The sequence below is a fragment of the Vulpes lagopus genome, chromosome 7 (assembly GCF_018345385.1).
Source record: "Vulpes lagopus strain Blue_001 chromosome 7, ASM1834538v1, whole genome shotgun sequence".
NCBI classification, from domain to species: Eukaryota; Metazoa; Chordata; class Mammalia; order Carnivora; family Canidae; genus Vulpes; species Vulpes lagopus.
This window is the reverse complement of record NC_054830.1, coordinates 45,084,544-45,111,673: the sequence shown is the minus strand read 5'-3', so window position 1 is coordinate 45,111,673 and position 27,130 is coordinate 45,084,544. Positions and strand designations below refer to the sequence as shown.

Genomic DNA, 27,130 nt, shown 5'->3' with positions numbered 1-27,130 from the left:
GGGCCTCAGGCAGATCTTCTTCTTCTTCTTCTTCTTTTTTCTTTTTTAAAGATTTTATTTATTTGACAGAGCACAAGCAGGGGGAGCAGCAGAGGGAGCGGGAGAAGCAGACTCTGCTGAACAGGGAACTTGATGTGGAGCTTTATCCCAGGATCCTGGGATCATGACCTGAGCTGAAGTCAGACACTTAACCAACTGAGCCACCCAGGCGCCCCAAGATCTTCCTTTTTAACCATCTCCTGGCTCTTCTTTTTTCTGTGTTTGTGCCATTTTTTAGGCAGTGTCTCTGTGTTTACTGAGAAAGTAGCTGAAAGAGAGAGTGTATCCCTTTTCTCATAGTCCAGCCAAAGTTTTAAGATTAACTTTGAGTGACTCATGGGCCTATCACTAATAACATCTCTGTGGTCAAAAGAATGCCATGGTTGGCTACACCTGAGTCACAGTAGGTGGAGTAGAGTCAACCGGCTCTACCTGAGCCATGTAGAGTTGAACAAATGTTTTTCAAAGGGATGTCAGTTCCACTGACAAGAATAGGAAGGAATGAGGGTTGGGTAGTTACGAGTAATAGATGTCCACTGCAGCTGCCAAGCCCAAATGTGTGTGTGTTTTTAAAAGATTTATTTATTTATTTGAGACAGAGAGAGGAAACACGCTGTGTAGGGGAGGAGCAAAGGGGGAGAGAGAGAGAAACTCAAGCCGACTCCCCGCTGACCCTTGACTAGTAAGATCATGTCCTGAGTCGAAATCACAAGTTGGACTCTTAACTGACTGAGCTACCGAGGAACCCCCCAAATAGGATTCTAATGGCAATAGAGTCACCTTGATTTATGTGTTTTTTTACTTGAGTGGCAACAGCACAAACTGGTGTAGCAAAGGAGGTTTTAACTTACTTTCAAGGAGGAATGGATTGTTGGAATCTGGAACTTTAATGGAGACTTGATTCAAATGGTTCTTTTCATTTGGTTTAGGGTCCTATAGGGTGAAACACCTGATGCTTTGGATTTCAGTAGAACTACATTTTACATTTGTAGGACAGAAAACTTCATTCCACTTGTGTAAATTGGAAATTATGATCCACCCAGCAATGCAGGCTATTTTTATCTGTAGCCTCCAGAATGGAAACTTGGCTTATTCAGTGCTGGCTAATCTTTGATGGGTAATGAAAGAAGAAGAAGAAAAAAAACTAGGCTGGAATTCCACAGTAGAAGTTGTGATTGTATTAACATTGTTGGTACTCAGGTTGAGGGAGAAGAGGATGAAAAAATGAGGTGATTGTAAAACTTCACTGGGTACAATGGCACAGCTTCTTGTGTGTCTTCTCTTTGCGCTAAGGGCTGAACACCTGTTCTCAGAGTAGGACCTACTTGTCTGCTGCTGGAAAGCTTTATCTTTTTCTTTAAGTCCTTCATGAAACCTTGTATCTGATCATTTTAAAACTACACTTGGAGCTTTTGTCTGAAGTCTTCTGTGTTTCTACTTCTCTGCAGAGCTGCTTGAAATCCTGACTTCTTTTTTTTTTTTTAATTTTTATTTATTTATGATAGTCACACACACAGAGAGAGAAAGGCAGAGACACAGGCAGAGGGAGAAGCAGGCTCCATGCACCGGGAGCCTGACGTGGGACTCGATCCAGGGTCTCCCAGATCGCTCCCTGGGCCAAAGGCAGGCGCCAAACCGCTGCGCCACCCAGGGATCCCAAAATCCTGACTTCTAAGGACCGAGAAACCTTGTGTCTCAGAATTTGAAGGCTAACGAGAATAATGTGTGAGCCTGGTTTGGTTCTTGCACAGAGTCTTTTAAAAAGGTTTCACTACAATGCAAACATGGTATCCATGTATGGGACTGTGTTAGAAAAAGAATTTTTACAATTACAAACAATTCAGGTGGCATATTCTGCATCATACTCATGATCTCATTCAGTCAATAGAGTTTGTGTGTGTGTGTGTGTGTGTGTGTGTGTGTTTTAGGATATAGAAATGAAAACTTTGTGATTCCCAAAGAGCCTAGGATCTGGGGAAGGTGAAAACCCATCATTACAATATGTGTGTCACTTGTTAGGATAGATGGAGATATTTATTAGAGGAATCCAAATGAGGGGTGTATGACCCAGCTGAGGAGGGAAATGCAGGCAGTAAAGACCTGAAGGAAGTGGTCTTGAATATTGACTGTTTACAGATACAGTGTAGGTGGAATCCATAGTGAGGGAAATGGGGAGAGATTAGGCTTTGATGTTTAGATATTTTATTTTACCCTGAAAGGTGATGATACCTAAGGAGTTTAAGTAGGAAAGTGGTATGATCAGATTGATGCTTTATTTTATTGTTTATTTTTTGAACAGATTGTATATTTACCTGGTTTAGGAAAAAAATATAGAAGGGTGTATAGTGAAAAATTTCATACTTAACTGATAACCTTCCTCTCAGACAACCACTGCATGAGTTCCTTGTATCTCTTCCCAGAGCTATGTTCTGCAAATATAAGCAAATACAAAAATATGTGAATCTCTATTCTTCCCCGACCTCCTTTTCACATAAATACTTACTATGGTACACCCTGCTTTTTTACTTTAGCTCTTTGTCTTGGCAGGATCTTTCCATATTAATTTATTAAAAGTGTCTTTTTTTCTTGTTTTCATCCTTTTTCCTTGCTTGTGGCTGCTTAATTTTATTTTTTCCCCCCTAATTCACCTAAAAATACGTGGGTTCCCCTGCCTTTTAAAACATTCTCTGAGGAGCCCCTGGGTGGCTCAGTTTGTCAAGCCTCTAAAAGTCAATCTAACTTGATTTTGGCTCAAGTCACGATCTCAGCGTTGTGAGATCGAGCCCTGCTTCAGGCTCTGTGTTGAGCGTGGAGCCTGCTTAAGATTCTCTCTCTCCCTCCCTCTACCATTCCCCACTCACGAGCTCTCTCTAAACAAACAAACATCTGAGCTTCGTCACTCTTTCAAATTAGCAGGTCATTTCTCCTATTTCACCATCCTCTTTCACTTCCCCCTGCTTCCTCCAACTCTGCCGTTTGGGTTCTGTCTCAGAAATCTATTTTCACAAATCACAAGTGACCTACTTTAGTTTTATAATCTCTTACTGATTAACATGTGACTGATAGGGAAGAAGATTTAGCATAATATTGGAAGATATTTTTAAAATTTAGATAAATCCAGACACGAATTGGTTATATTGTAAAGCAGAGATTTTCCAGTCACTGGTGTTTCTGGTAATGTACACAGGCTCCCTTCCCTAATTTATCTGCTTTTGATGAGAGTTCTCTCCCTACTGTGCATTCTGGATGCTGTGTCAAATGAACTGTACTGAAGGCAGCTACCATGAATTCCTTCTTGCTAACTCAAGCATATTATGACTTATTGGAAAGATCTTGAGGGCTTATGGAATTCTGGGAATCCTGATAACTGTTGGTAACCATAGTGATTGGGAATTATGACAGACAGCATTGGTCTTAGTAAGAATAGTCTCATCAGACCCTGCCTTGTAGTAATACCTTTCTTTTAGTTTTAGTAACACTATTTGAAGATACAGGGTTTTGCCAGATATGGAGATAGCACACAGCCTAACCCCTTTCCCAGTTTTATTTTTATTTTTTGTTTTGTTTGTTTTCATCATCTTGGGATTATTCTTGGGAACTGGTTCTTTATTTTGAAAGCTGGTGAATAAGGGAAAAGATCAAGAATTTATTTTGGCTTTCCCATGAATATACCACTGAGTAGCTAAGTAATTGAGTAGGGGAAGTTTTTCTTTATAGAAACATTTCAGCAATAAATGAAGAAGGTAGGATAAAATTGGAATATCATCATTTTGCAACCCTGGAGGAATTGAACCTCAATGGCTGCTAATAACATGAAAGAGAGTAACACATACACTCTGTGCTTCTTGAGGAGGAAGACACCACCACCTACAGAGGAGTCTTACTCTCCCCAGATCAAATGTCGATCTGGTAAAGCCTCCAGATTCAGCTGTCAATTTTCAGGAGGTACAGAGGACAGGGAATAGTGATAAATTACATTATAAGGTTGCAGTCAACAAAAATCTTGACTTTGGGAATCTCTCTTGGTCAAATGGCCCAGTTTCTTCAACAAATAAATTGTAAGGGGGAAAGAAGAGGTAAAGGGGGAACCTATAGATTGAGATTCCTAAAAGCCATATATTATAAAAAAATAAAAAAGAGATGCATAGTTAAATAATTAAACTGCAAATTAGGTAACAATGCATATAAAAGTCAAGATAGTACAGTATAGTGACTATAGTTAATGATACTATGTTATGCATTTGGAAGTTGCTAAGAGAAATCTTAAAAATTCTTATCACAAGAAAAATTGTTTAACTGCGGTAGTGGATGTTGACTTGTGATCATTTCATAATATATACAAATATTGAATCATCATGTTATACCTGAAACTAACTTAATGTCATATATCAATTATATCTTAAAAATAAGTTAAAAGTCAGGACAGTGTTGTTTCTCTGGTGAGGGGGAGGATTTGTTTTCAAGATGGGCATAGGAAGGGCTTCTAAAGTGATTGGCAAGGTACTTTTATGGAGGGTAGGTTGTAAGGATGTTTACCTTACAATTTATTAAGCAATATATTTAATGATTTCTAAAGTACTTATTACAACTAAAAAAAGATTTTAGGTTTTAGTTGATGTGGTAAAGGTATTTCCATTCTCCTCCTAAAACAACAATAACAGAAATTGCTATATGCCCTGTATTTCCAAGCAGTAATCTATGAGGTGCACTAAAAACATCACTAGAATAAATCTGAAATATTGTACTGGTTCATTTGGGTCTCCACCTGATTCCTTATAGAACTGACAAAAAACATACAGTATCTTTTTAAAAGATTTTATTTATTTATTCATGAGAGACATAGAGAGACATGCAGGGAGCATGCAGGGAGCCCGATGTGAGACTCGATCCCAGGACTCCAGGATCACGCCCTGAGCCAAAGGCAGGCACTCAACCGCTGAGCCACTCAGGTGTCCCAAAACATACAGTATTTTTTAGAGAAATAAAAAGCCATGCTTTCTGGAACTGACTATTCGTTTTACAGAATTTCTTTTTATTAAAAAAACTTTTTTTTGCATTGAGGTACAATTAACTACTATTTTTTTTTAATCTACCCCTCTCCCCAACTCCTGCCTGTGGAAACCACCAATCTGTTCTTTGTATCTATGAGCTTGGTTTTTCTTTGTTTACATTCCACACTGAAGAGAAATTGTATGTTGTTTATCTTTCTCTGACTTATTTTACTTAGCATAATGCCCTCAAGTTCCATCCATGTTGCAAATGGCAAGATTTCATTCCTTTTTATGACTGAATTATATATATTTCTGTTGTCATATAGAAAGATATACATTTATATATACACACATATACATACCACAGTTTTTCTTTTTTTAAAGATTTATTTATTTGAGAGAGAGAGCACATGTGTGACAGGAAGAGATCTGGAGGGAGGGGAGGGAGAAGCAGACTCCTCACTGTGCAGGGAGCCAGAAGTGGGGCTTGACCCCAGGACCCTGAGATCATGACCTGAGCAGAAGGCAGATGCTTAGCCGACTGAGCCACCCAGGTGCCTTCATACCACAATTTCTTTATCCATTCATCCATTCATGGACACTTAGACTGTTTCCATATCTTGGCTGTTTTAAATAGTGCTACATTGAACATTGAGGTGCATACATCTTTTTAAATTAATGTTTTAGTTATCTTTGGATAAGTACCCAGAAGTGAAATTGCTGAATTATGTGCTAGTTCTTTAAATAATACTAACTTTTTGAGGAGCCTCCATACTCCTTTCCATTGTGGTTGCACCAATTTACATTCTCCCCAACAGCGCACATTGGTTTCTTATAACCACATTCTTGCCAACACTTTAATTTCTTGTCTTACTGATATTAGCCATTGTAACAGTTGTGAAGCATATTGATAATAGCCATTCTAATAGGTGTGAGATGCTATCTCATTGGGGTTTTGATTTGCATTTCCATGATAATAATGATGATGTGCATCTTTTCATATACTTTTTGACCATCTGTATGTTTTCTTTGGAAAATGTGTATTCAGATCTTCTGCCCATTTATTAATCATATATATATATATATAGTTGTTGAGTTGTATGAGTTTTTTATATATTGTGAATACTAACTCCTTGTCAGATAAATGATTTGCAAAAAATTTCTATCATTCATTAGGTTGCCTTTTATTTTGTTGATATTTTCCTTTGCTATACAGAAGCTTTTTATTTCAGTGTAGCCTTACTTGTTCATTTTTGCTATTGTTGCTTTTATGTCAGATTCAATAAATCATCACCAACACCTGTGCCAAGGAGCTTACTGCCTATGGAATTTTATGGTTTCAGGTCTTATGTTCAAGTCTCTAATCAATTTGGAGTTAATTTTTGTGTATGGTGTAAGATAGTGGTCTAGTTTCATTCTTTTGATTGTGGCTATCCAGTTTTCCATACTGTTTATTGAAGAGACTGTTCTCTCCATTTAATATTCTTGGCCATGTTGTAAACTTATCGACCATGTATGCATGGGTTTATTTCTGGGCTCTCTATTCTGTTTCATTGTTTTTATGCCTATACCGTATGGTTTTAATTACTGTAGCTTTGTAATATTGCTTGAAGTCAGGGAGCATAATGCCTTGCAGGCTTGTGGTTCTTTCTCAAGATTGCTTTGTCTATTCAGAGTCTTTTGTGGTTCCATACAAATTTTAGGATTGTTTCTTCTATTTCTGTGAAAACTGCCGTTGGAATTTTCATAGGAATTACATTTAATCATGAGAATGCTTTAAAATATTAATTCTTCCAATCCATGAGCATGAAATATCTTTCCAGCGATTTGTGTTATCTTCAATTTCCTTCTGTAATGTGTTATTTTAAGTATACAGGTCTTTCACCCCTTTGGTTAAATTTATTCCTAGATATTTTATTATTTTTTGATGCAATTATAAGTGAGATTATTTTAATTTGTCTTTCTGATGGTTATTAATCTATTAATCTATAGAAATATAACAGGTTTTGTTTTGTTTTTGTATTGATTTTGTATCCTGCAACATTGCTGGAATTTTTTTATTAGCTTAGGAGTTTTTTGGTGGAATCTTTGGGGTTTTCTGTATATAATGTTATCTGCACATGGTGACATTTTTACTTCTTCCTTTCCAATTTAGATGTCTTTCTTTTTTAAATCTAATTACTCTGGCTAGAATGTCCAATATTAAATTGAGTAAAAGTGGTAAGAGTGGGAATCCTTGTCTTGTTCCAGATCTTAAAGGAAAAGCTTTTAGCTTTTTACTGCTGAGTATGTTAGCTGTAGACTTGTCATATATGGCCTTTATTATGTTGAGGTTTGTCTTGTCTATACCTACTTTTTTGAGAGTTTTTATCATAAAAGGGTGTTGAATTTTGTCAAGTGCTTTTTTACATTTATTGAGGTGATCATATGATTTTTAGCATACATTTTATTAGTGTGGTATATGACATTAACTGATTTGCAGATATTGAACCAACCTTTCATTCCAGGAATAAGTCCTACTTGATTGGGGCATCTGGGTGTCTCAGTGGTTGAGTGTCTGTCTGCCATTGGCTCAGGTCTTGATTCTGGGGTCCTGGGACCGAGTCCTACATCGGGCTCCCTACAGGGGACCTACTTCTTCCCCTGCCTATGTCTCTGCTTCTCTCTCTCTGTGTTGCTCATGAATAAATAAAATTAAAAAAAAATACCACTTGATCATGGTATATAATCCTTTAATATATTGTTGAATTCAGTTTGCTAATGTTTTGTTGAGGATGTTTACATCTATGTTCATCAGAGATATTGGCCTGTAATTTCTTATTCTTGCAGAATCCTATCTGGTTTTGGTGTTAGGATAATGCTGGCTTTATGAAATGAGTTTGGAAGCCCTCCTTCCTCTTCAGTTTTTTGGAAGTGTTTGAGAAGAACTGGTTATAATTCTGTGAGTGTTTGGTAGAATTCACTAGTGAAGCTGTCTGGTTCTGGACTTCTGTTTTTTGGGAAGTTTTTGATTATTGATTCAATTTCCTTAGTAAAAATCAATCTGTTCAGATTTTTTACTTATTCATGATTCAGTCTGGTAGGTTGTATGTTAGAAATTTTTTCCATTTCTTGTAGGTTGTCCAATTTTTTGGCATATAATTATTTACTATATGATCTTCACTGTATAATCGTTTGTATTTCTTTGGCATCACTTCTATCTCCTCTTCCATTTCTGATTTTATTTATTTGAGTACTCTTTTTTTCTTGATAAGTCTAGCTAAAGATTATCTTTTTAAAGAACCAGTTTCTTAAGGTAGGCATTTATTGCTCTGTACTTCTCTTAGAATTTCTTTTGCTGCATCACATAAATTTTGGTATATTTCCATTTTTATTTGTCTCCTGATTTTTTAATGTATCTTTTGATTTCTTCTTTGACCCCTTGATTGTTCAGCAGCACATTGTTTAATTTTCACATATCTGTGAATTTTCTAGGTTTCTTTAGGGAATTGATTTCTAGTTTCATATCATTGTGCTTGGAAAAGATGCTTGATGTAATTTCATTTCTCTTAAATATATTAAGATTTGTTTTGTGGCCTAACATGTGATGTCCCGGAGTGTACATGTGCACTTACGAAGAATATGAGTTTCTTTTGTTTTTGTTTTTCTTTTTTTTTCTTTTGTTTTTAAATGGGATGTTCTGTATATGTCTGTTAAGTTCATCTGGTCTAATACATTGTTTAAAGTTGCTATTTCCTTACTGATTTTCTGTCTGGGAGATCTGTTGTATTGGATGTAAGAGGATATGAAGTCCCCAATTATTATTGTATTGCTATCTGTTTCTCCCTTCAGGTCGGTTAATATTTGGTTTATTTGTTTAAGTGCTCCTATGTTGGCTGCTTAAATTTTTACAAATGTTATATCCTCTTGTTGGATTGGCCCCTTTATCATTAAGTTGTACTTCTTGTGTTTTATTGTAGTCTCTGTTTTAAAGTTGAGTTTGTCTGACATAAGTATAGCTACTCCAGCTTCCTGTTGGTTTCCATATTCATGGAGTATCTTTTTCCTTCCCTTCACTTTCAGTCTCTGTGTGTCCTTAAATCTAAAGTGAGTGAGTGTCTTCTGGACTGCATAAAGATGGATCTTGTTTTTTAATTTATTTAGCCATGTTGTGTCTTTTGACTGGAGAACTTAGTCCATTTACATTTAAAATAATTATTGATAGATATGTACTTACTGTCATTTTGTTAATTGTTTTCTGACTTTTTTGGTTATTCTTCTGCTCTTCTCTTGCTCTCCTTCTTTGTGGTTTGATGGCTTTCTTTAGTGGTATGCTTATATTCCTTTCCCTTTATCTTTTGTATATTTACTAAGGTTTTCCCCTTTGTGATTACCATAAGGTTTACATATAACAACTTATACCTGTAATATAAGTTTTAAGTAGATAACTCAAGTTTGATTGCATTTTAAAGTTTAACATTTTTACTTCCTACTGCTATGTATTATGTTTTTGATATCTCTTTTTTTATATCTTTTCATCTTGCTTATCTCTTAACTAATTATTGTAATGAGCTATTTTCACTACTTTTGTCTTTTAACCTTCATGCTAGCTTTTATAAGTGATTGATCACAGTGTTTCTATATATTTATAAACATTATATATTTCCTTCACTTGGGACTGTTTAATATTCTGTTGTGTGGATGGCGCACAATTTACTTAACCCATCCACTACTGATGGACATTTAGGTTATTTCCAGTCTTTTAATGTTAAAAACAGAGCTGTAATAAGTTGCATTGGATACCAAAGGCTGGTTTCAGAAAGTTCAGTAGGTGCTTAAATATTTGCTGAATGAATGACTGAACAGAAGATAAATGGCTTAGACAGGAGCAAGAAGGGATGTAAAAGGATGAGACTGGAGACAGTGTGACTAGTTGTGAGGCTCCTGCAGTTGTCTGGGAATAAAAAGAGGGGAGAGATCATTGGGACATATATTTAGGAGATCCAGTAACATGGAGTGACCTCCGTAATGCTGGGATTAGGGGACAGGAGTAGTCAAGGATGATTTCTTAGAGTAATAGTAATACATTGGGCATTTATCCATATGTCACGGATGAAAAGAACTTCATTTTCATTGGGATATATATGCACAGAATTAAAGACTAGCAAAGATAGTCAATGGAAATAGAAAGTAAGAGTCAATGACTGTTGATTGCTACTTTCCATTTCTTTTAATCTTGTTTTTTTAAGATCTTCTGGTGTTATTGCTAAGTCACGTTTTCTGTTTTTATTCCAACTAGTTATCTTTCTTTGGCTTCCTTTTTTTTTAATTCTTCAATTTGAACTCTTATTTCATAGATTAGAGGCTTCATGATTCTTATGTCAATAAATTTATTTTTCATTCAGCTGATTGGAAAGCAACATACTGTGTCTGCAGAATATATTTCTGACAGATGATATGATTGTGTTCTTTTTTAAAAAAAATTGAGATAGAGTGACATACCATAAAACGTGCCCTTATAAATTGAACAATTCAGTATTTCCTAGTTCATTCACAAGGTTTCACAACCATCATCAGTAATTCCAGAACATTCCATCACCCCCAAAAAGAAACCCATATCCATTAGCAGTTATTTCCCATTTCTTTTTCCCTCCCACTCCTGGCAACCACTAATACACTTTATGTATCCTTGGATTTGTCTGTTCTGGGCATTTCGTATGAATTGAGTCATACAATATGTGGCCTTTTGTGAGTAGATTCCTTCACTTAGCATAATGTTTTCAAGGTTCATCCATATTGTAATATGTATTGGTACTTTGTTCCTTTTTATGGTTGAATAATATTTCATTTAGTGGATTTACCATATTTTGTATATTATTTGATGGACTTTTGAGTTTTTATTTTTTTGGCTATTATGAATAATGTTGCTGTGAACATTTAAGAAGTTTTTTTCATGGACATTTTCATTTATCTTAGCTATATATCTGGAAGTGAAGTTGTTCATATGGTGACTCTTTTTTTAGATTTTTGAAGAACCAGGAGACTTTTCTGAAGCAACTACATCATTTTACACTCCTACCAACATATATAATATATGAATATATTCTAATTTCCACATCCTTGTCGATACTCGTTATTGTCAGTCTTTTTGGTTATAATCATGCTAGTGAGCATGATGTATAGTCTCTTTTTAGTTTTTACTTATATTTCCCTAATGATTCATGATGAGCATAGGCTTGCATTTCTTTTCTATTTTTTTTTTTAAGATTTTATTTATTTATTTGAGAGAGAGCAAGCACAGATGAGGGGGCAGAGACAGGGAGAAGCAGACCCCTGGTTGAGTAGGAAGCCTGATTCAGGGCTTGATCCCAGGACCCCGAGATATGACTTGAACTGAAGGCAGACATTTAAACAACTGAGACACCCAGGCGCCCCAGGCCTGCATTTCTTAACCGAATATCTTAACCGCAATCTTTAGGCACCGTATTTAGTGCTGGAAATACAGATGTGAACCGGGCAGTCCACTGGCCTCTTGTAGTTTAGAGTTTGTGTGAGACAGTAGATAGGATTAAAGTAATTGCAATTAGAGTTTTAATAAGGAATCAATTAAGGACAAGGATATAATAAGGACAAGACATAGTCCTTTATTAAGCTTTTTAGATATTCTACTTCAATGATTTAAGCTTTCTCTATTTCATTGGAGACCCACATTTACTTGGTGGTTTTAAAGAGTATTATATACAGCATGTTTTGCATTTGATCTTAAAAATGGTTCAAAAGAAATGAGAGCATGTTAAAGGAAAAAATATACTCAAATGTATAAAGAAGTGGAATATCTCCCTGCCTTTGACCTCCAGAAATTAGCAGTTTGGTGACTATTGCTCCAGACCTGTTTCCAAGGCATATATTGAGTAGAGTTTAGAATAAAGAACTACTTTCCTAAAGAATTTTCATTTTTTCCTTTTTTAAATATTTGCTTATTTAAGTAATCTCTATACCCAGTGTGGAGCTTGAACTCATGACCCATAGATCAAGAGTCGCATGCTCTTCCAACTAAGCCAGCCAGGCATGCCAAGAATTTTCACTTCTTTTTGAGACTAGTCCTTTCTTAGGAGCATGGAGTGATTCTAGTGATTGTACAGTGATTTCTGTGGTGGGTGTATTAAAACTGCTGGGTGTTTACTGTGTGCTAAGCACTCTGCACTTTGTATTAGTCCACTTTGGCTGTGATGGCATGACTCCTCATCTCCCCTTTCCCTGCAGATGGTCCTCATCCCCGCCGGAGTGTTTACAATGGGCACAGATGATCCTCAGATAAAGCAAGATGGGGAAGCACCTGCGAGGAGAGTTTCTATTGATGCCTTCTACATGGATGCCTATGAAGTCAGTAATGCTGACTTTGAGAAGTTTGTGAACTCCACTGGCTATTTGACAGAGGTAATAGGGTTGGGATGGGGAAGGAAGAACTTGTTCTTTTCCAATGTCATTTAACCACTTTTTCTTGGATGCCCAGTACTCTGCTCAGCAGTTAATATATATTTCATCTAATCCAGTTCTCTTAGCAAACCCACAAAGGCCAGTTATTTTTCAGGTAGTGAACTAAAGATTAGAAAAGTGGTTTGCCCTGAGTTGGCACAGCTAGTTAGTGGTGGAGCTAGGATTCAAGCCTGGGCAGTGAGATGCCAGGGTCTGTGTTCTTAACCATCATGCTGTATTGTGTCAATGCTTTAATATGCCAGAGAGTGCCATTGCCTGCACAGGCTTTTTGAGATCACAGATAGCATCTAAAGTAAGGCCACTTTTCCCTGTCAAAAAAAAATTACAGTTCGGTTGTTCAGCAAGCATTACATATTTCATTAAGCAATAGATGCAGAAATACAGCTTTTGATTTATGTGGTCTTCTTTCTTTTCTTTCTTTCTTTCTTTCTTTCTTTTTTTTTTTTTGAGAGAGAGATGGAGGGAAAGAAAAAGAGAGAGAGAAAACATGTGATGAGGGAGGGCATGCAGAGGGAGAGGGAGAGAGAGAATCTTAAGCAGGCTCTATGTCCAGTGCAGAGCCTGACACAGGACTTGATCTCATGACCCTGAGATTATGACCTGAGCTGAAATTGGGAGTTAGAACACCCTACTGACTGAGCCACCCAGGGGCTCCTGTGGGTTTTATTTCAATGCCTGACAACTCATAGGCTCTTCTATAGCAGTTCCAGGTTATTCTCTGGTCACTGAATCCCAAAGCAAGGTTCTGGAATTAGATACTTCTTCTAAAAGGGAATGGGAAGGAGATTTTCTAGTTTATGAAACTTTCTCTAAGTGTTTAAAATATACTTGTTTTGTAGGCTACCCATTTTCTCTCACCAAAGGACTTTACTCTTGCCTTTAGTGTGTGAATTCCTTGTTTTGTTTTATTTACCCTCAACCCCAGCCCCAAACATCATTTTTTTCTTTTAAATAAAAAGTAATTTGAGACATCATTTTTCTTCTTTTAAATAAAAAGTAATTTGAGAGTACATGCTGAAAGCAGAACGACTTTCAAATTTGATTTTGTAGCATCACAGTCCTTTGGAATTTCCTAAAATATACAAAGCAGTTTTCTCTTTTCTACCTGTTTATAGTAAACAGAAGTCCCTCTTCTTTTTGTTTCATATAGATTGTCTCAGATCAGTTTCCTCAATAGTCTATGTAAGTCTACCCTCAGACCAGGGTTCTCCATAAAGAAGATAGAATAAACAGAATTTAGGGCATCCAGGAACGTAGATGGAGAAAAATGACATCTGGCTTTTTGCTACTCTTTGACTGAAATTTAGCATTTCCTTCAATTATGAGACAGATGATAAACCATAGTAATAGTAGCAGTACCTATATGTTTGTCACCAATAGAAATCACAAACATTTTTGTCATGTATTGTTGTTGTAGATATCTTGAAATATTGTTTGCATTCATCTCCACTTTAGAAATGATGATAATTATGAGACCTTCCACTAGATCTTCTTTAATATATTAATAAAGAACATGTATATATTACTATAGCACAAACTTTATTAATATTTTGAAATAACTATTTTTCTTTGAAATCATACTGATTTTGTTTTATGCATTTAAATATTTCATTCTGAGAGGGTGGCCCCTAAGATTCACCATACTGCCAGAAGGGTCAGGGCACAAAAAGTATTAAGAACCCCTACTTTAGATAAATGTTTCATATTTTTATGATATCTTACAGTTTTTTTTTCTGTCCCTCCACCTTCATTTTATATCATACTCCACTTACTGTGTTCAAGCCCATCTGGTCTTGTTTCTATTCCTTAAAAGCTCAGCATTTTTTTCCATCTTGAGGTTTCGGCTCATATTTTTCTTTCCTACTTAGAATTTCCTTCTTCCCATGCCTGATCCCCTTTTACCATGGCTGGTCCTTCTCATTCTTGAGTTATCTCAGCTAAATGTTTCCTTCTCGAGGAGACTTCCTCTGCCCATTCTATTAAAGAGAGGCTTTTCTTGATACTCTTTACAAGATCAAGTAAAGTTGTAATTATTTTCTTCCTTTCTTTCTCTGACTTGATTTTCGTCTGTGCCCCCACATGTAAGTGCTATGCAGATAGGGACTGTGCCTCTTTACTATTACCTTGTATCTCTATCACTTAGTTCATAGTCAGGCACTGAACAAGGGTGGGTTTTAAAACAAAACAGAATTATTTTTTTTAAGATTTTATTTATTTGAGTGAGAGAGATTTCTGTTTTAAAGACAGAATTATTTTTTTAAAATTTTATTTATTTGAGTGAGAGAGAGAGAATGCACAAGCCAGGGAGGAGACAAAGGGAAAAGCAGATTCCCCATGGAGCAGGGATCCCACCCGATGCAGGGCTCAGTCCTAGGACTCTGGGATTGTGACCTGACTCGAAGGTAGACTCCCAACTGACTGAGCCACCCAGGTGCCCCTAAACAGAACACGTTTGATGCATGTTCATTGGATGAAGGGATGATTTAGGTGCTTAGGCACTTACCCATGAGGGAAAGAGGAAAAAGAGCAGGGGTGAAGAATAGATGACAGGCGCTGATCAGGGAAAGGAGATTGAGGTGTTTGTAAGGCCTAGCAGGCAGTTAATATCATCCACTGAGGAGAGGCCTGTCCTAGAGGTAGAGATGTGAGAGTCGTTTGACATGCATGCTGCTGATCATTAAAGCAATGAGATTGAAGGAGGTTGTTTAGCCGCAGGTCAGTATATCTCAAAGTGTGATCTCTCTGATCACTTATATAGAATCACCAGCTGAGCTGTTTGCACATGCAGGGTCCTTGGCGTGACCCCAGACCTCTAGGATCAGAATCTCCAGGATCAAAACTCTAGTTTGATAAACTGGCCAGGTGATCTATACTGCACAAAGCCTGAGAGCCACGGGTGCAGAAAAAGAGCAGAGGGAGGGCAAGGGCAGAGCACTAGGGAGCAGCAGTGTTCTAGGTGCTATAAGAAGAGCCCATGTAATTCAGAAGAGGAGTAAGAAGAGTCAGAAAGAAGAGGGAACCTAGAAGAGCAGAATCATGGAGACCAAGGGATTAATATGGGCATTTGAAGAAAGAGGTCACGTGCAACAAATAAAACGAGGTAGATGAAGACTCGAGACAGTAATGTTAAATGAAAATAATCAAAGTACAGATTTCCGTCTGATGCTTCACTTGGCCACTTGAGATTTGTAAACATAGTTGACCCCTTGGTAGAACTGGAGTGTATCAGAGTATCAGCAAACAATGTCATTTAATTCTTTTAGCTGGATTGTAGGAGCAGAACAAAGGACAAAGGTTGATTATGTAATCTGACATGTAAAGAATACTATTGTTTTCCAAGTCATTTGGAATACTTGAGGAGATGTGTTTCCATCAACAGGAGCAATCACATTCTCCAAAGCTAATCTCCTCGAGTCTGCATTCTTATCAGCTAAATGAACCTGGAAAGACAATGGTCTCTGTACGTGATTGATATTAACCTGTTTTAAGAGGAAGCCAGATGCTTTTAAGTCATTTCTGAATCCTCTGGGAAGTCAAAAGAAAAACTGAAGTTCAGGATGCCTGGTGGTTCAGTGGTTGTCTGCTTTTTGTCCTGGGGTTCTGGGATCGAGTCCTGCATTGGGTTCCCCATGAGGAGCCTGCTTCTCCCTCTGCCTATGTCTCTGCCTCTCTCCCAATGTCTCTGTTGAATAAATAAATAAAAATCTTTAGAAAGAAAAAAAAGACAAGTTGAAGTTCATTTGGACAAGAAGAATCACTTTTACAGTGCACACAAGGAAAATGGTACATGTGAAAAATGTTGTTACGACCTTTCTGGATTTTAATTTTCTTTTTTCCTTTTAGGCTGAGAAGTTTGGTGACTCCTTTGTTTTTGAAGGCATGTTGAGTGAACAAGTGAAGACTGATATCCAACAGGCAGTAAGTAATGTTTAAATAGGCTCTTAAATTTCTCTACTGTTTGTTAGAAAGGGTCTGGGTGAAAACTCCAAACTACAAATGCCACCCTCCTCAGCACCCTCACACTTAACCATTCCTGCACTAGATTTGCCCAGGAGAGCCAGGGCCCCATATCTTGAGGAAAATAGCACATGACCAGGACAGTATCTGAAGAAGTGTTGGGTCTGATTTAAGTTTCTGTCTTGTGCACCTGAGTGCCACACTTTGTTGCTGAGGAGGCCTCAGCTGGGCTATGGGCGTTTCTGGGTTTCTTTTACTTGTAGTCATTTCTAGAATGGAGGGTTAAATGTGAATATTTTTTTAACTTCTGTACTTCCAGCTTGATGTAAGTGGAGAGAGAGCTTCCTATGGAAACATTCATGAATTCCTATGATCAGAATGGTATTCATGAAAGGGACCTTTTGCTCTGGATATTCATAGGAAATTGCACCTTACCACCCAGGGTGCACCTGCTTTCATGGAGAGGATCCTGGGAATGTGAATTAGGTGTATTTTTCTCAGAAATCATGGCAACAGTGGACTGGGCTTCCATAAGCACCTGTGTGGTGAGTGGAACTTGGGATTTGTGTGTGTTGGAATATTCGTTTACACCCATGTCTCATAAGGAGGCTGAAAACAGAAAAACAAGGAAAAGAGTGTAGGTAAGTTCCGAGGCTGAGGGTTCACAAAACAAAGAGGGTAGGAAATGCAGAAGAGGCAGGAGGTAGTGAGAGGAGAGAGGAAATGAGGTTAGCCTTCGTTGCAAGGGAGACAGATTAAGATACAGAGATTGAAGACAGAAATTCAACCCTAATCTTCTTTGTTACACAAGTTCCCTTTCAATTGCCTGAACTTGGTCTTTATGTGTAGGCGTCACTGTTCTTCTCCCTTGCGAGCATCAGTGCCAAAAAATTTAAACCGTCCTGGCTCCCATTTTCTTTCTTTTGAAATGAACATAGCAAAAGTGGTGGGGGAGAGTGAGGTAAAACCAGACTTGCTCTCAATTCATTTATCGGAGAATCAGGCCACTTTTTTGTATGTATTTTACATAAATGTTTTTAAAACATGACCGGGCTGGGTTTAAATTTCAGGTTATTTTGCTCATTACACGTTTTTAATTTATTTTATTATGTAATCTGATACAACTCTTTTTTTTATTATTATTATTTTTTTAAAGGGCTTTGAGGTCACGGTGGCCTAGTGTTGATGAGCCAGCAAGTCAGGATGTGGTGCCTTGTTTTAAGATATGGAGTTCAGATGAGGGAGGGCCTTTGTACTTATTTTTGTAATTTGCTCTTTCAGATACGGGGCCTCTTGTCACTTGAGAACTTCCAAACACATTAGGCATAAAGGCAAAGGCAGATTATTGCTAGGCTCTGAAGGTGCCCTGTGAGTACCTAGCGAAGTGTGTGTGCTTGTAACTAGGATGATAACAAGCAGCTCTCATAGGATCCTAGTGTTGGTCTCTTGCTTAAATGCTCATAATGGAAAAGCAAACCTTTTAAGCATGTTTAGAAAGGGCTGGAATGAATAAAATGAATCTGTTGATGATTTGAGAGCACTAAGTTTTTGTTTTTAAACCCCTTTTTAGGCCTTACATACCCTCATGCACCATACCTTTTTTTTTTTTTTTTTTTTTTTAGGATTTTATTTATTGATTTGGGAGATAGTGTGTGAACAAAGGGAGGGGCAGAGGGAGAGGGAGAAGCAAGCTCCCTGCTTAGCAGGGAACACAACACAGGGCTCCACCCTAGGGAATCCTGGGACCCTGGGGTCATGACCTGAGCCAAAGGCAGATGCTTAACTGCCTCACTGACTGAGCCACCTAGGCACCCCTACCAGACCTTTTATTTGCCCAGTGTTTCCAGAAGCATAGGACATGGGATGGTCCAGGAGAAGATTTGAAGTGAAATAGGAGATGAGTTAAGGTGGTATATGGCAAAGCATAAGATAGTCCTGAATCACGGAGTGATCAAGATCCCTTTTCAGATCTCTTTCAGGACTTGTATAAGTCAAGACAGAAGTCTCATTTAGGGGCATAGCATGTCATTAACACTCAGCAACACTTGTTAGTCTCCTTTTAAACACACAAAATGGGCCTTGGAACCTTGCCTAGGCTACAGTAGCTAACTAGAATTTAGTAATATTGTTTACTTCCATGTAATTATTTTATGATACTGTTTATTTTCATGTAATTATTTTAAGTGTTTCATATGACTTTTAAATAAATGTATTTTAAATGTCATCATAAATGTTCTTTTTGTGATAGGTTATATCAGTGATATGAATTTTCCTTAAAAAAGAAACAAACACACAAAGCAAATGTTTAGCTTACTGAGTTATCTTAAGGTGAACATGCTTGTAACCATCACCTGAATCAGAGTTAGAACTTCTCTGCATGCTCTGGTAACCCCCCCATGAGCCACAGCCTATTACCCTTCTCTGTCCCTAAAGTTGCCATTATCCTACTTTTTTTCTTTTCTTTTCTTTTCTTTTTTTTTTTTTTTAAGATTTTATTTATTTATTCATGAGAGACACAGAGAGAAGCAGAGACAGGCAGAGGGAGAAGCAGGCTCCCCGTGGGGAACCCGATGCAGAACTTGATCCCGGAACCCTAGGATCATGCCCTGAGCTGAAGGCAGATGCTCAACCAATCCAAGCACCCTAGCTTAGCCACCCAAGCACCCCTATCCTGCTTTTTAAAGTAAATGCTTCCCTGTACTTCTTTATAGTATTATCACCAGGTGTACATCCCATGGCTACCATAGTTTAATCCTATCCTTTAAAGGGTAAACTTGTGTCTTTCAGGAGTCTTAATTGTAGGTTTCCTTTCCTTTGCTCCATTCCCCTCCTCCGCCCCACCCTAGTTTTATCCCTTACAGTTTATCTCTGAAAGAATCCAGGGCGATTAACCTGTGGACTTTCCCATGGTCTAAATGCTGTTTACACACTCATGGTGCAGCTCACCTGTTTTCCCTGTCCTCTGCATTTCCTGCAAACTGGAAATCGTCCACAGGCCTGATCAGACTCGCACTTGAACCCTATGGCAAGACCTCAGATAGTGGCATTGGCTGTGCTCATTGTTCTTGGGTTTTTGATGTTGTTATTCAGTTGTTCTGACTGGTTTTATGCACAGATTTGGAGAGATCTCAAAACTATGCTGTTGCTGCTGTCATCTTCAAATCTAAGATTTTTTAAGATTTTTTTTTTTTTTTTTTTTTTCAGTGCCAGGTGTTTATTTCCCCCCACATGTGGGATTGCTCACATACACAACACACACAGGCGTTGGCACCATGGGAGAGAGCAGCACCCCTGGCCTCTGAGGGGAGGACAGGGCTTTTCTCTCAGCCCTTGGCCTCATGGAGCGAGATGGGAGAGGAGGACGGCTTCTTTCTCCTGCCCTCATTGGGACTGAGGGGCCCATAGGCAATCCACCCTTCCACTTCACAAGAAAGTCACCTGACATGCTTAGTTCCAACCATACAGTATGAGAAGGATTGGCTGTCCACTTACGTGTAAGTGTAAACGTAGGAGGGTATAGTTTGGCCACGAAGGCAAAGGGCAGTTGACACCATCAAAGATGTGCAGGGTGGGTTGGGTAGAGCAATTATAGTTAATTTTTTAATATAAGTTTCGGGACAAAACATTTAACTGACTTGTACGGTTTGCTTACAAAAATACCTGAAACTGTGTGAATTTAATGGTTTAAAACAGAGCCCATGTGCATGCTGAAATCTACTTATTTGTGATTATTATTTGAATGCCCAATTTGGAACAAGTGTCTTAGAAAGTATAGCTTTTCCTTAAGATTAGTAGTTTCATTGCTTGTTGTTTTGTTTGTGGTATTTATACTCAAAATAAACTTTAATTGAAATAAAGTAGAGTTTAAAAATAAATATTTTAAAAGTATGCTTCATTTTAATAATTGTGTTATTAATATATCTCATAAATCTTTGACATGAGGGATGGCCATGAGTGGGGAGAAAACAGTTGCTCTTGGTGAGAGCCTGAGAAACAATGGTTATCTCCTGGTTTGTGGTTTGGCACTTTCTGAATCTGCTAACATTATAAGGAATCAAATTTTTGAATAGGTGTCCTTGATAAAGGAGGAGGGTAGGTTATTTTGAGTTCTTTTTAACCAAAAGCCGATTTCAGGAATCAGAATTACCAAGTCATCTTTTTTTTTTTTTTTTTTTTTTTTTAAAGTAAAGAACAATTTCGGACAGCCATATCCTGCCCAAGTAATGCTGGATGGTGTGTTATTTGGATGATGCTGGACCAGGACAAAAGGCAGGGAATAACACAGCCTGACTGTCTCTTATATAATCACAACTGGTTGAAGACTAGGCGAGAAAGAGAGCCATTAGTAAGGATGTGATTCAGTTACCTAAATGTGCATGGGTTGTGGTGAGAAATGCCTTGGGGCCCAGCAAGATTCTGAGGTCATATGCCAAAAATAATTTTTAGAAAAGCTTTAGTAAGTTAAATAGTGTAAGCCAAGCCAGAAACTGTTCAGAAAGGCAAGTTCCAGTACATAGGAAAAGTAAATTAAAATAACTCAAAACATGTGCCTGATGGATAAATGGCTCAACCTCATTTTTGATGCTAGAAGTTTTACTTTTCTGGTAGTGTAACCACCATTCCCTTGGACAGCCTCAGTTCGCCTTTGAGAATTTTCTTTTTTCACACGACCACCAAGACTTTTCTTTCTCAAACTGATTTTGGGGCTTGTTTATTCAGAAAAGCCATAAGGAAAAGATCACAGCTTTTAAGTGAGGGAGAAATGGTTTTAAACCTCAGCTCTGCTGTTAACCAGCTGGTTTTGAGAAAAGTCACTTAGCTTCCTTGCTACTTTTTTTTTTTTTAACTTCTCAAGTTTAATGCTTAGTTTTGAAATTTTTGGGCCCTCTTTTTTAAGCTGTTTGATCTATGGATTTCTTTCCAAATGATCCCTTTACTTCCACAAGTTTTGTAGTATATTTGTAATTGTTTATATCTAAATATTTTCTAATGTCCAACATCATATCTCTTAGTGATTCTGTTTTTGCTTTATATATTTTAAAGCTTTGCTGTTAAACTTAGAAGTGTACGTGCATAAATGTAGAAATGTATCTTTCTTGTTGAATTTGGTCATATAAGGATTCTCTTTTTCTCTAATAAGTTTTATTTTCAAGTGTATTTTTTGTTATCTACAGCGGTACACAGATACAGTGGTTTCTTTCTTTAGTTTTTGTCTAACATATACTTTTCCATCTTTTCATTTCCAATCTTTCTGTATCTTGATGTTTTTAGGTATATCTCTTGTCAATAGTATATAACTGTTTTTAGAAAGTCCATTCTGACAGTCTTTGTCTTTTAGTCAAGTTTTTTTATGTTTATATATAGTTTATTATGATTACTGATATATTTGACTTTATTTCTACCATTTTATTCTTTGCTCTATCTATTGCCTGCATTTTCTCTTCTTTTTTCTTCAATTTCTAGGATGTTTTTCGATTTCTTCCTTATTCTAACTTTACTTGTCTCCTTAGAAATTATATACTATATGCCTCTTCATTCACTAGTTAAGCTATTTTAATACTCAGATTTGTTTATTTTTTTAAGATTATCTATTCATTTTTTTTTCATAAGAGACACATAGAGAAAGACAGAGACATAGGCAGAGGGAGAAGCAGGCTCCCTGTGAGGAGCCCGATGTGGGACTTGATCCTAGGATTCTGGGATCACGACCTGAGCCGAAGGCAGACACTCAACCACTGAGCCACCCAGGTGCCCCTGATATTTACACTTAAAGTCTAAATTTTAGTTCCTTAATTTTTCTGCCATATAATACTAGGACCTTGGATTATCCCCATCCAACTTATGTATTACTGATACGCACTATTTCATTCTTATTTGTTCTCTTCTTCCAGTTCTTAGATATTACTAATACATTTCTATATAATCAATATTTGGTTACTGCTATCATTACTACTATCTGTGCCCTCTTTTCTGTATCTCAGACAGAATGTATCTTCTGACTACAGGGCATCCTTTGGTAGTAAATGTTCTTATTATCAATTGTTTGAAAATATCTCTAATTTTGTTTTATTGTTAAAATGTTTTCACTATGTAAAAACTTTAGGTTGGCAGTTTTGTTCTCTCCATACACTGAAGGGATGATTTCACTGTCTTTTGGCATTTCTTGTTGCCATTCATTCATAGTCTGTTGCTATTCCTTTGTAGGTGATCTGACTCTGGCTGCTTTTTTTTTTTTTTTTTAAATTTTATTTATTTATTTGAGAGAGAGTGAGAGCGTAGGTGCACAGGTGGGGGTGGGCAGAGGGAGAGGGAGAGAACCTCAAGCAGACTCCCTGTGGAGCTCTAGTCAGGCCCAATCCCATGACCTTGAAATCATGACCTGAGCTGAAATCAAGTTGGTTACCCAGCTGACTGAGCCACTCAGGCACCCCTGGCTCTGATTGCTTTTAAGATTATCTCCTGTCTTTGTTATACATTTGGATTATGGTATTTATAGGAATTGATTTCTTTCATTTATCTGGCTTGAGTATCATTGGCCATCCTGGATCTGAGAACTGGCATTTTTACAAACAAGTCCAGACTATTCTTTTTTTTTTTTTTAATATTTTATTTATTTACTCATAGAGACAGAGAGAGAGAGGCAGAGACACAGGCAGAGGGAGAAGCAGGCCCCATGCAGGGAGCCCGACGTGGGACCTGATCCAGGGTCTCCAGGATCACGCCCTGGGCTGCAGGCGGCGCTAAACCGCTGCACCACCGGGGCTGCCCAGTCCAGACTATTCTTAACATTACTGTTTTGAATACTGCCTTTCCCTCATTCTTATTTACCTCTCTTGTGGACTCCATTTAGGCATTGGTCAGCTCTTATCAGTCTTTTTTCCATGTCTCTTAAACCCACTTTTGAACAGATAGATATGTATTCCATTTATATGTTTAATTTTAATTTGTTGCTTTTGGGTTCTATCTTTGGTATTATTAGTAGTTGCTGTAGGGATTACCATGTGTGTACTTAACTTCTTATAGTCTATCAGAATTAACATTTTAACACTTCAAGTAAATTTAAGTGCCTTATAACCACTTTACCCCTATGCTATGTCCCTTTACCCCTATGCTATAGTTGTGATACATAGTACATCTGCATACATTGAAAAGACCCAAGATGGTGTTATAATTTGTGCTTGTGACATTCATGCATAAATATTTTTTCAATTTAAAGAAGAAAAATATTATATTTACCCAAACCATTTCTGTTGCTCTTTATTCCAGAAGTTTCTTGTTTTCCCCTGCTATCATTTCCTTTCAGCCTAAATAACTTCCTTTAGCATTTATTTGAGAACAAGTCTAATATCCACGAATTCTCTTAGTTTTTCCTCATCTGAGAATATCTTCACATCTCCTTCATTTCTGAAAGATATTTTCACTGGATACAGAGCTCTGGGTTGGCACATCTTTTCTTGTATCACTTTGAAAATGTAGTTTTATTTTTTTCTGGCCATTTGGTTTCTGAAAACAGCCATTTGAATCACTGTTCTCTTATATGTATTGGTGTCATTATTTTCTGGCTTCTTTGAAGATTTTAAAAAGTCATTTTTTGTAGTTTGATTATAATTTGGACATTTGGACATTGTTTTCTTAGAGATTAGATTCTTCTATTTGTTGAAGTTCTTGTATCTGTGGATTTACGTCTTTCACCATATTGCGGGAGTTTTCAGCCATTATGCCATATATTTTTTTCAGCGTTTATGTCTCCTGTTTTTTGGGACTCCAGTACATGAGTGTTAGATGTAATCCTGCAGGTTCCTGAGGCTTTATTCATTGTTTTAAAATGTTTTTTTTTTCTTTCTGTTCTGCAGATCTTGTACTTTCTATTGACATGTCTTCATGTTCTCTCTTTTTTCTGGTCATTTTCATTCTGCTCTTGAGCCTATCCAGTGAGATTTAAAGATATTGTATTTTGCAATTCTAAAGTTTCTTTTTAAAATACATTTCTTATTTCTCTGCTGAGAACTCCTATCTTTTTATTCATTTTTAGAATATTTACCTTTACTTCTTGGCTGATTGTTATTATAATAGCTGCTTTAAAATCTTTGCTAATTCCAACATCTGGATCATCTTGGGGTTACACTGGTTCATTTTCTTTTCCCTCAGTATCGAGTTTCAGGTCCTGTTATAATTCTCAGGAGAATGTTGACTTTAATTTTTTTAAGGCAGTCAGTCTGGTAACCTGGTCAGATATAGACCACAAGTTTTGTCTTGCCTACCGCTAGTGCTGATTTTGTATTTTTGTTCATTTTATTCCAGCACAACACTGGTTATTTTTTTTTCACAGTAACTAGCATTTTGCTTGTTTTAATCAATTTCTTGTAGGAGTAATAATGCCCACTAAGTAGAGTATTATAAAGACAAAATTAAATAATGTACAAGAAACCACCTAATACAGGACTTAGCATGTAAAAAATCTTTTAGCAAATGTTATTATGCTGGTTTCTTCCAACGTACTATCTCTAATTGAAAATTGAGGTAAATTTGCTTTGCTTTGCTTTACTATTGTCCATTTGTAAGATTTGATAATGCCATATATAACACTCTGCCAAATTGTAATATTTTGAAAGGATTTGCTGTTGTGGAATAAATCCTCGTAGATTACCTCAGAGTCCTTGGCTGGAGGAATATCAGTGATATATCCTTTTTTTTTTTTTTTTTTTTTTGGTGGGGGGTGGTAAAATATACAAAAACATAAAATTTAACATTTTAACCATTTTAAAATGTACAGTTTACTAGCATTGAATCCATTCCCAATGTTTTGCAGTCATCATCACTATACATTTCCAGAATTTGTTCACCATCCCAGACAGAAACTCTGTACCCAGGAGCAATAACTTCCCATTCTCCTTCCTTCAGTCCCCTGGTAACCTTGATTGTACTTTGCGTCTCTATAAGTTTCTTTATTCTAGGTGCCTCAGAGAAGTATCATTTTGTGTCTGGCTTACATCACTTAGCAAAATGTCTTCAGGGTTTGTTTATGTTACAGCATGTATCAGATTTCATTTTTTTAAGGCTGAATAATATTTCTTTGTTTCTCTAGACAACATTTGGTTTATCCATTCATCTGTTAATGGACATGTCTATTGTTTCCAGCTATTCACATCTAATAGCTGTTTTGGCTTTTGTGAATAATGCTGCCATGAACATTGGTGTGTAAGTGAGTCCCTGCTTTCAATTCTTTTGAGTCTATACAGGGACATATTGTTTGAGCTGTTTGGATTCATGCTTCCTTGATTATCTGCCATTATCCGTGGGGGGTGGGGGTGTTCTTTGATTTTTCTAGTGATGCAAAGGAGTCTACCTCTGTCTCTCTGTTTGAAAGTTTGCTTTCTAGCTTAACATGTGGTCTGTTTTAAAAAAAATGTAATCTGTTTAGCAAACAATCAAAAATGTCCTACTGTCTTCTAGATATTGTGCTATTCCTGAGAATACAGAGATGAAAAATGGCCCTCCCCTCTGCCCTTTAGATGCTCAGAGTTTAAGAAACGCTCTTCTGTTACCCTACATTCCAGATTTAGATTGTTCCATTTATTTGTTCTTGTGACTTCTTGTGCTTTCCCTTTATGTCATTTATGTCACTTATAATTATTTGTGTAGGTATTTTTTTTTTTAAGATTTTATTTATTTACTCAGAGAGAGACACAGAGAGAGAGGGGCAGAGACACAGGCAGAAAGAGAAGCAGGCTCCATGCAGGGAGCCTAATGTAGGACTTGATCCTGGGACTCCAGGACTGAAGGACCCTGGGCTGAAGGCAGACACTCAACTACTGAGCCACCCAGGCATCCCTGTGAAGATATTTGTTGAATGCCTTTCCCTTTCCCAGATATATTCAATATGATGGTGGGAGAGAATGCACTCTACCACTGTATCCCTAGCATAGTAATTGTCACTTAATAAATATTTGCCAAAAAAAGGGAAAAATGCCATTTGGGTATCATCTTTTGGAGAATTTAGTTTTTGAATGCTGCAGGGCTCAGACCTGGTACGACCTGTCTTATGTTGGGAAGTTGCTTTTCCTTGGCAAGAGAACACTGGCTTAGTCTATCAGGGTAACTGAGTTATTTGGGATGGGGGGCCAGGGCTGGCTGATTGGATAAGATAAGAAGAGAACATAGTCACACAACTGTATTTTGTGTCTGTTTTTGAAAAGAGTAGTTGTTTGTCTGATTGAGGAGTTGGTGTGTGGTGTAGGCTCAGGAAGCAAAGCCTGATAACCCTGGAAGGTGAGAACCCAATATAATAGGATAGCAGGGTCTAGTTTTTCCCAGACTGCTCCAAAGCAAGACAGCTGATCAGAATGAGCATGAATGACACATGCTGGGATTCCAGAGGCTCAGATTTGAAATGTCTCTTTAAGGAGTCCTTAAATTTCTTGTCAAGTCATAGGTCTTTTGAGATCTGACTTGGATAAAGAAGTAATGTCTGATATCCCATGCCTCTAAAATGTTGATGTTTACATTGTAAACCTCTAATGTGAGACAAAGATTGACTATAGAGTACAGAGTCATACTCAGGAGATATCCAGTTTTAAGAAGAACTTATGCAAAAATGAAGATTTAGAATTGATGGAGCTTTCAAAATCATCTGATAAAAAAAACCTTCCTCTTATAGATGAAGCAAC

The 27,130-nt window shown here is 37.2% G+C and overlaps 1 protein-coding gene across 2 annotated transcripts in view; it reads left to right on the top strand.

The window, feature by feature from the left end:
• The window catches only part of SUMF1 (sulfatase modifying factor 1), a 124,447-nt gene that overhangs the window by 5,837 nt on the left and 91,480 nt on the right, over positions 1–27,130 (top strand). For both annotated transcript variants that reach the window (XM_041764727.1, XM_041764726.1), the window contains exons 2-3: positions 12,273–12,446; positions 16,350–16,424. In XM_041764727.1, the coding sequence (XP_041620661.1) occupies positions 12,273–12,446; positions 16,350–16,424 (249 nt within the window). The remainder of the gene's footprint in view (positions 1–12,272; positions 12,447–16,349; positions 16,425–27,130) is intronic.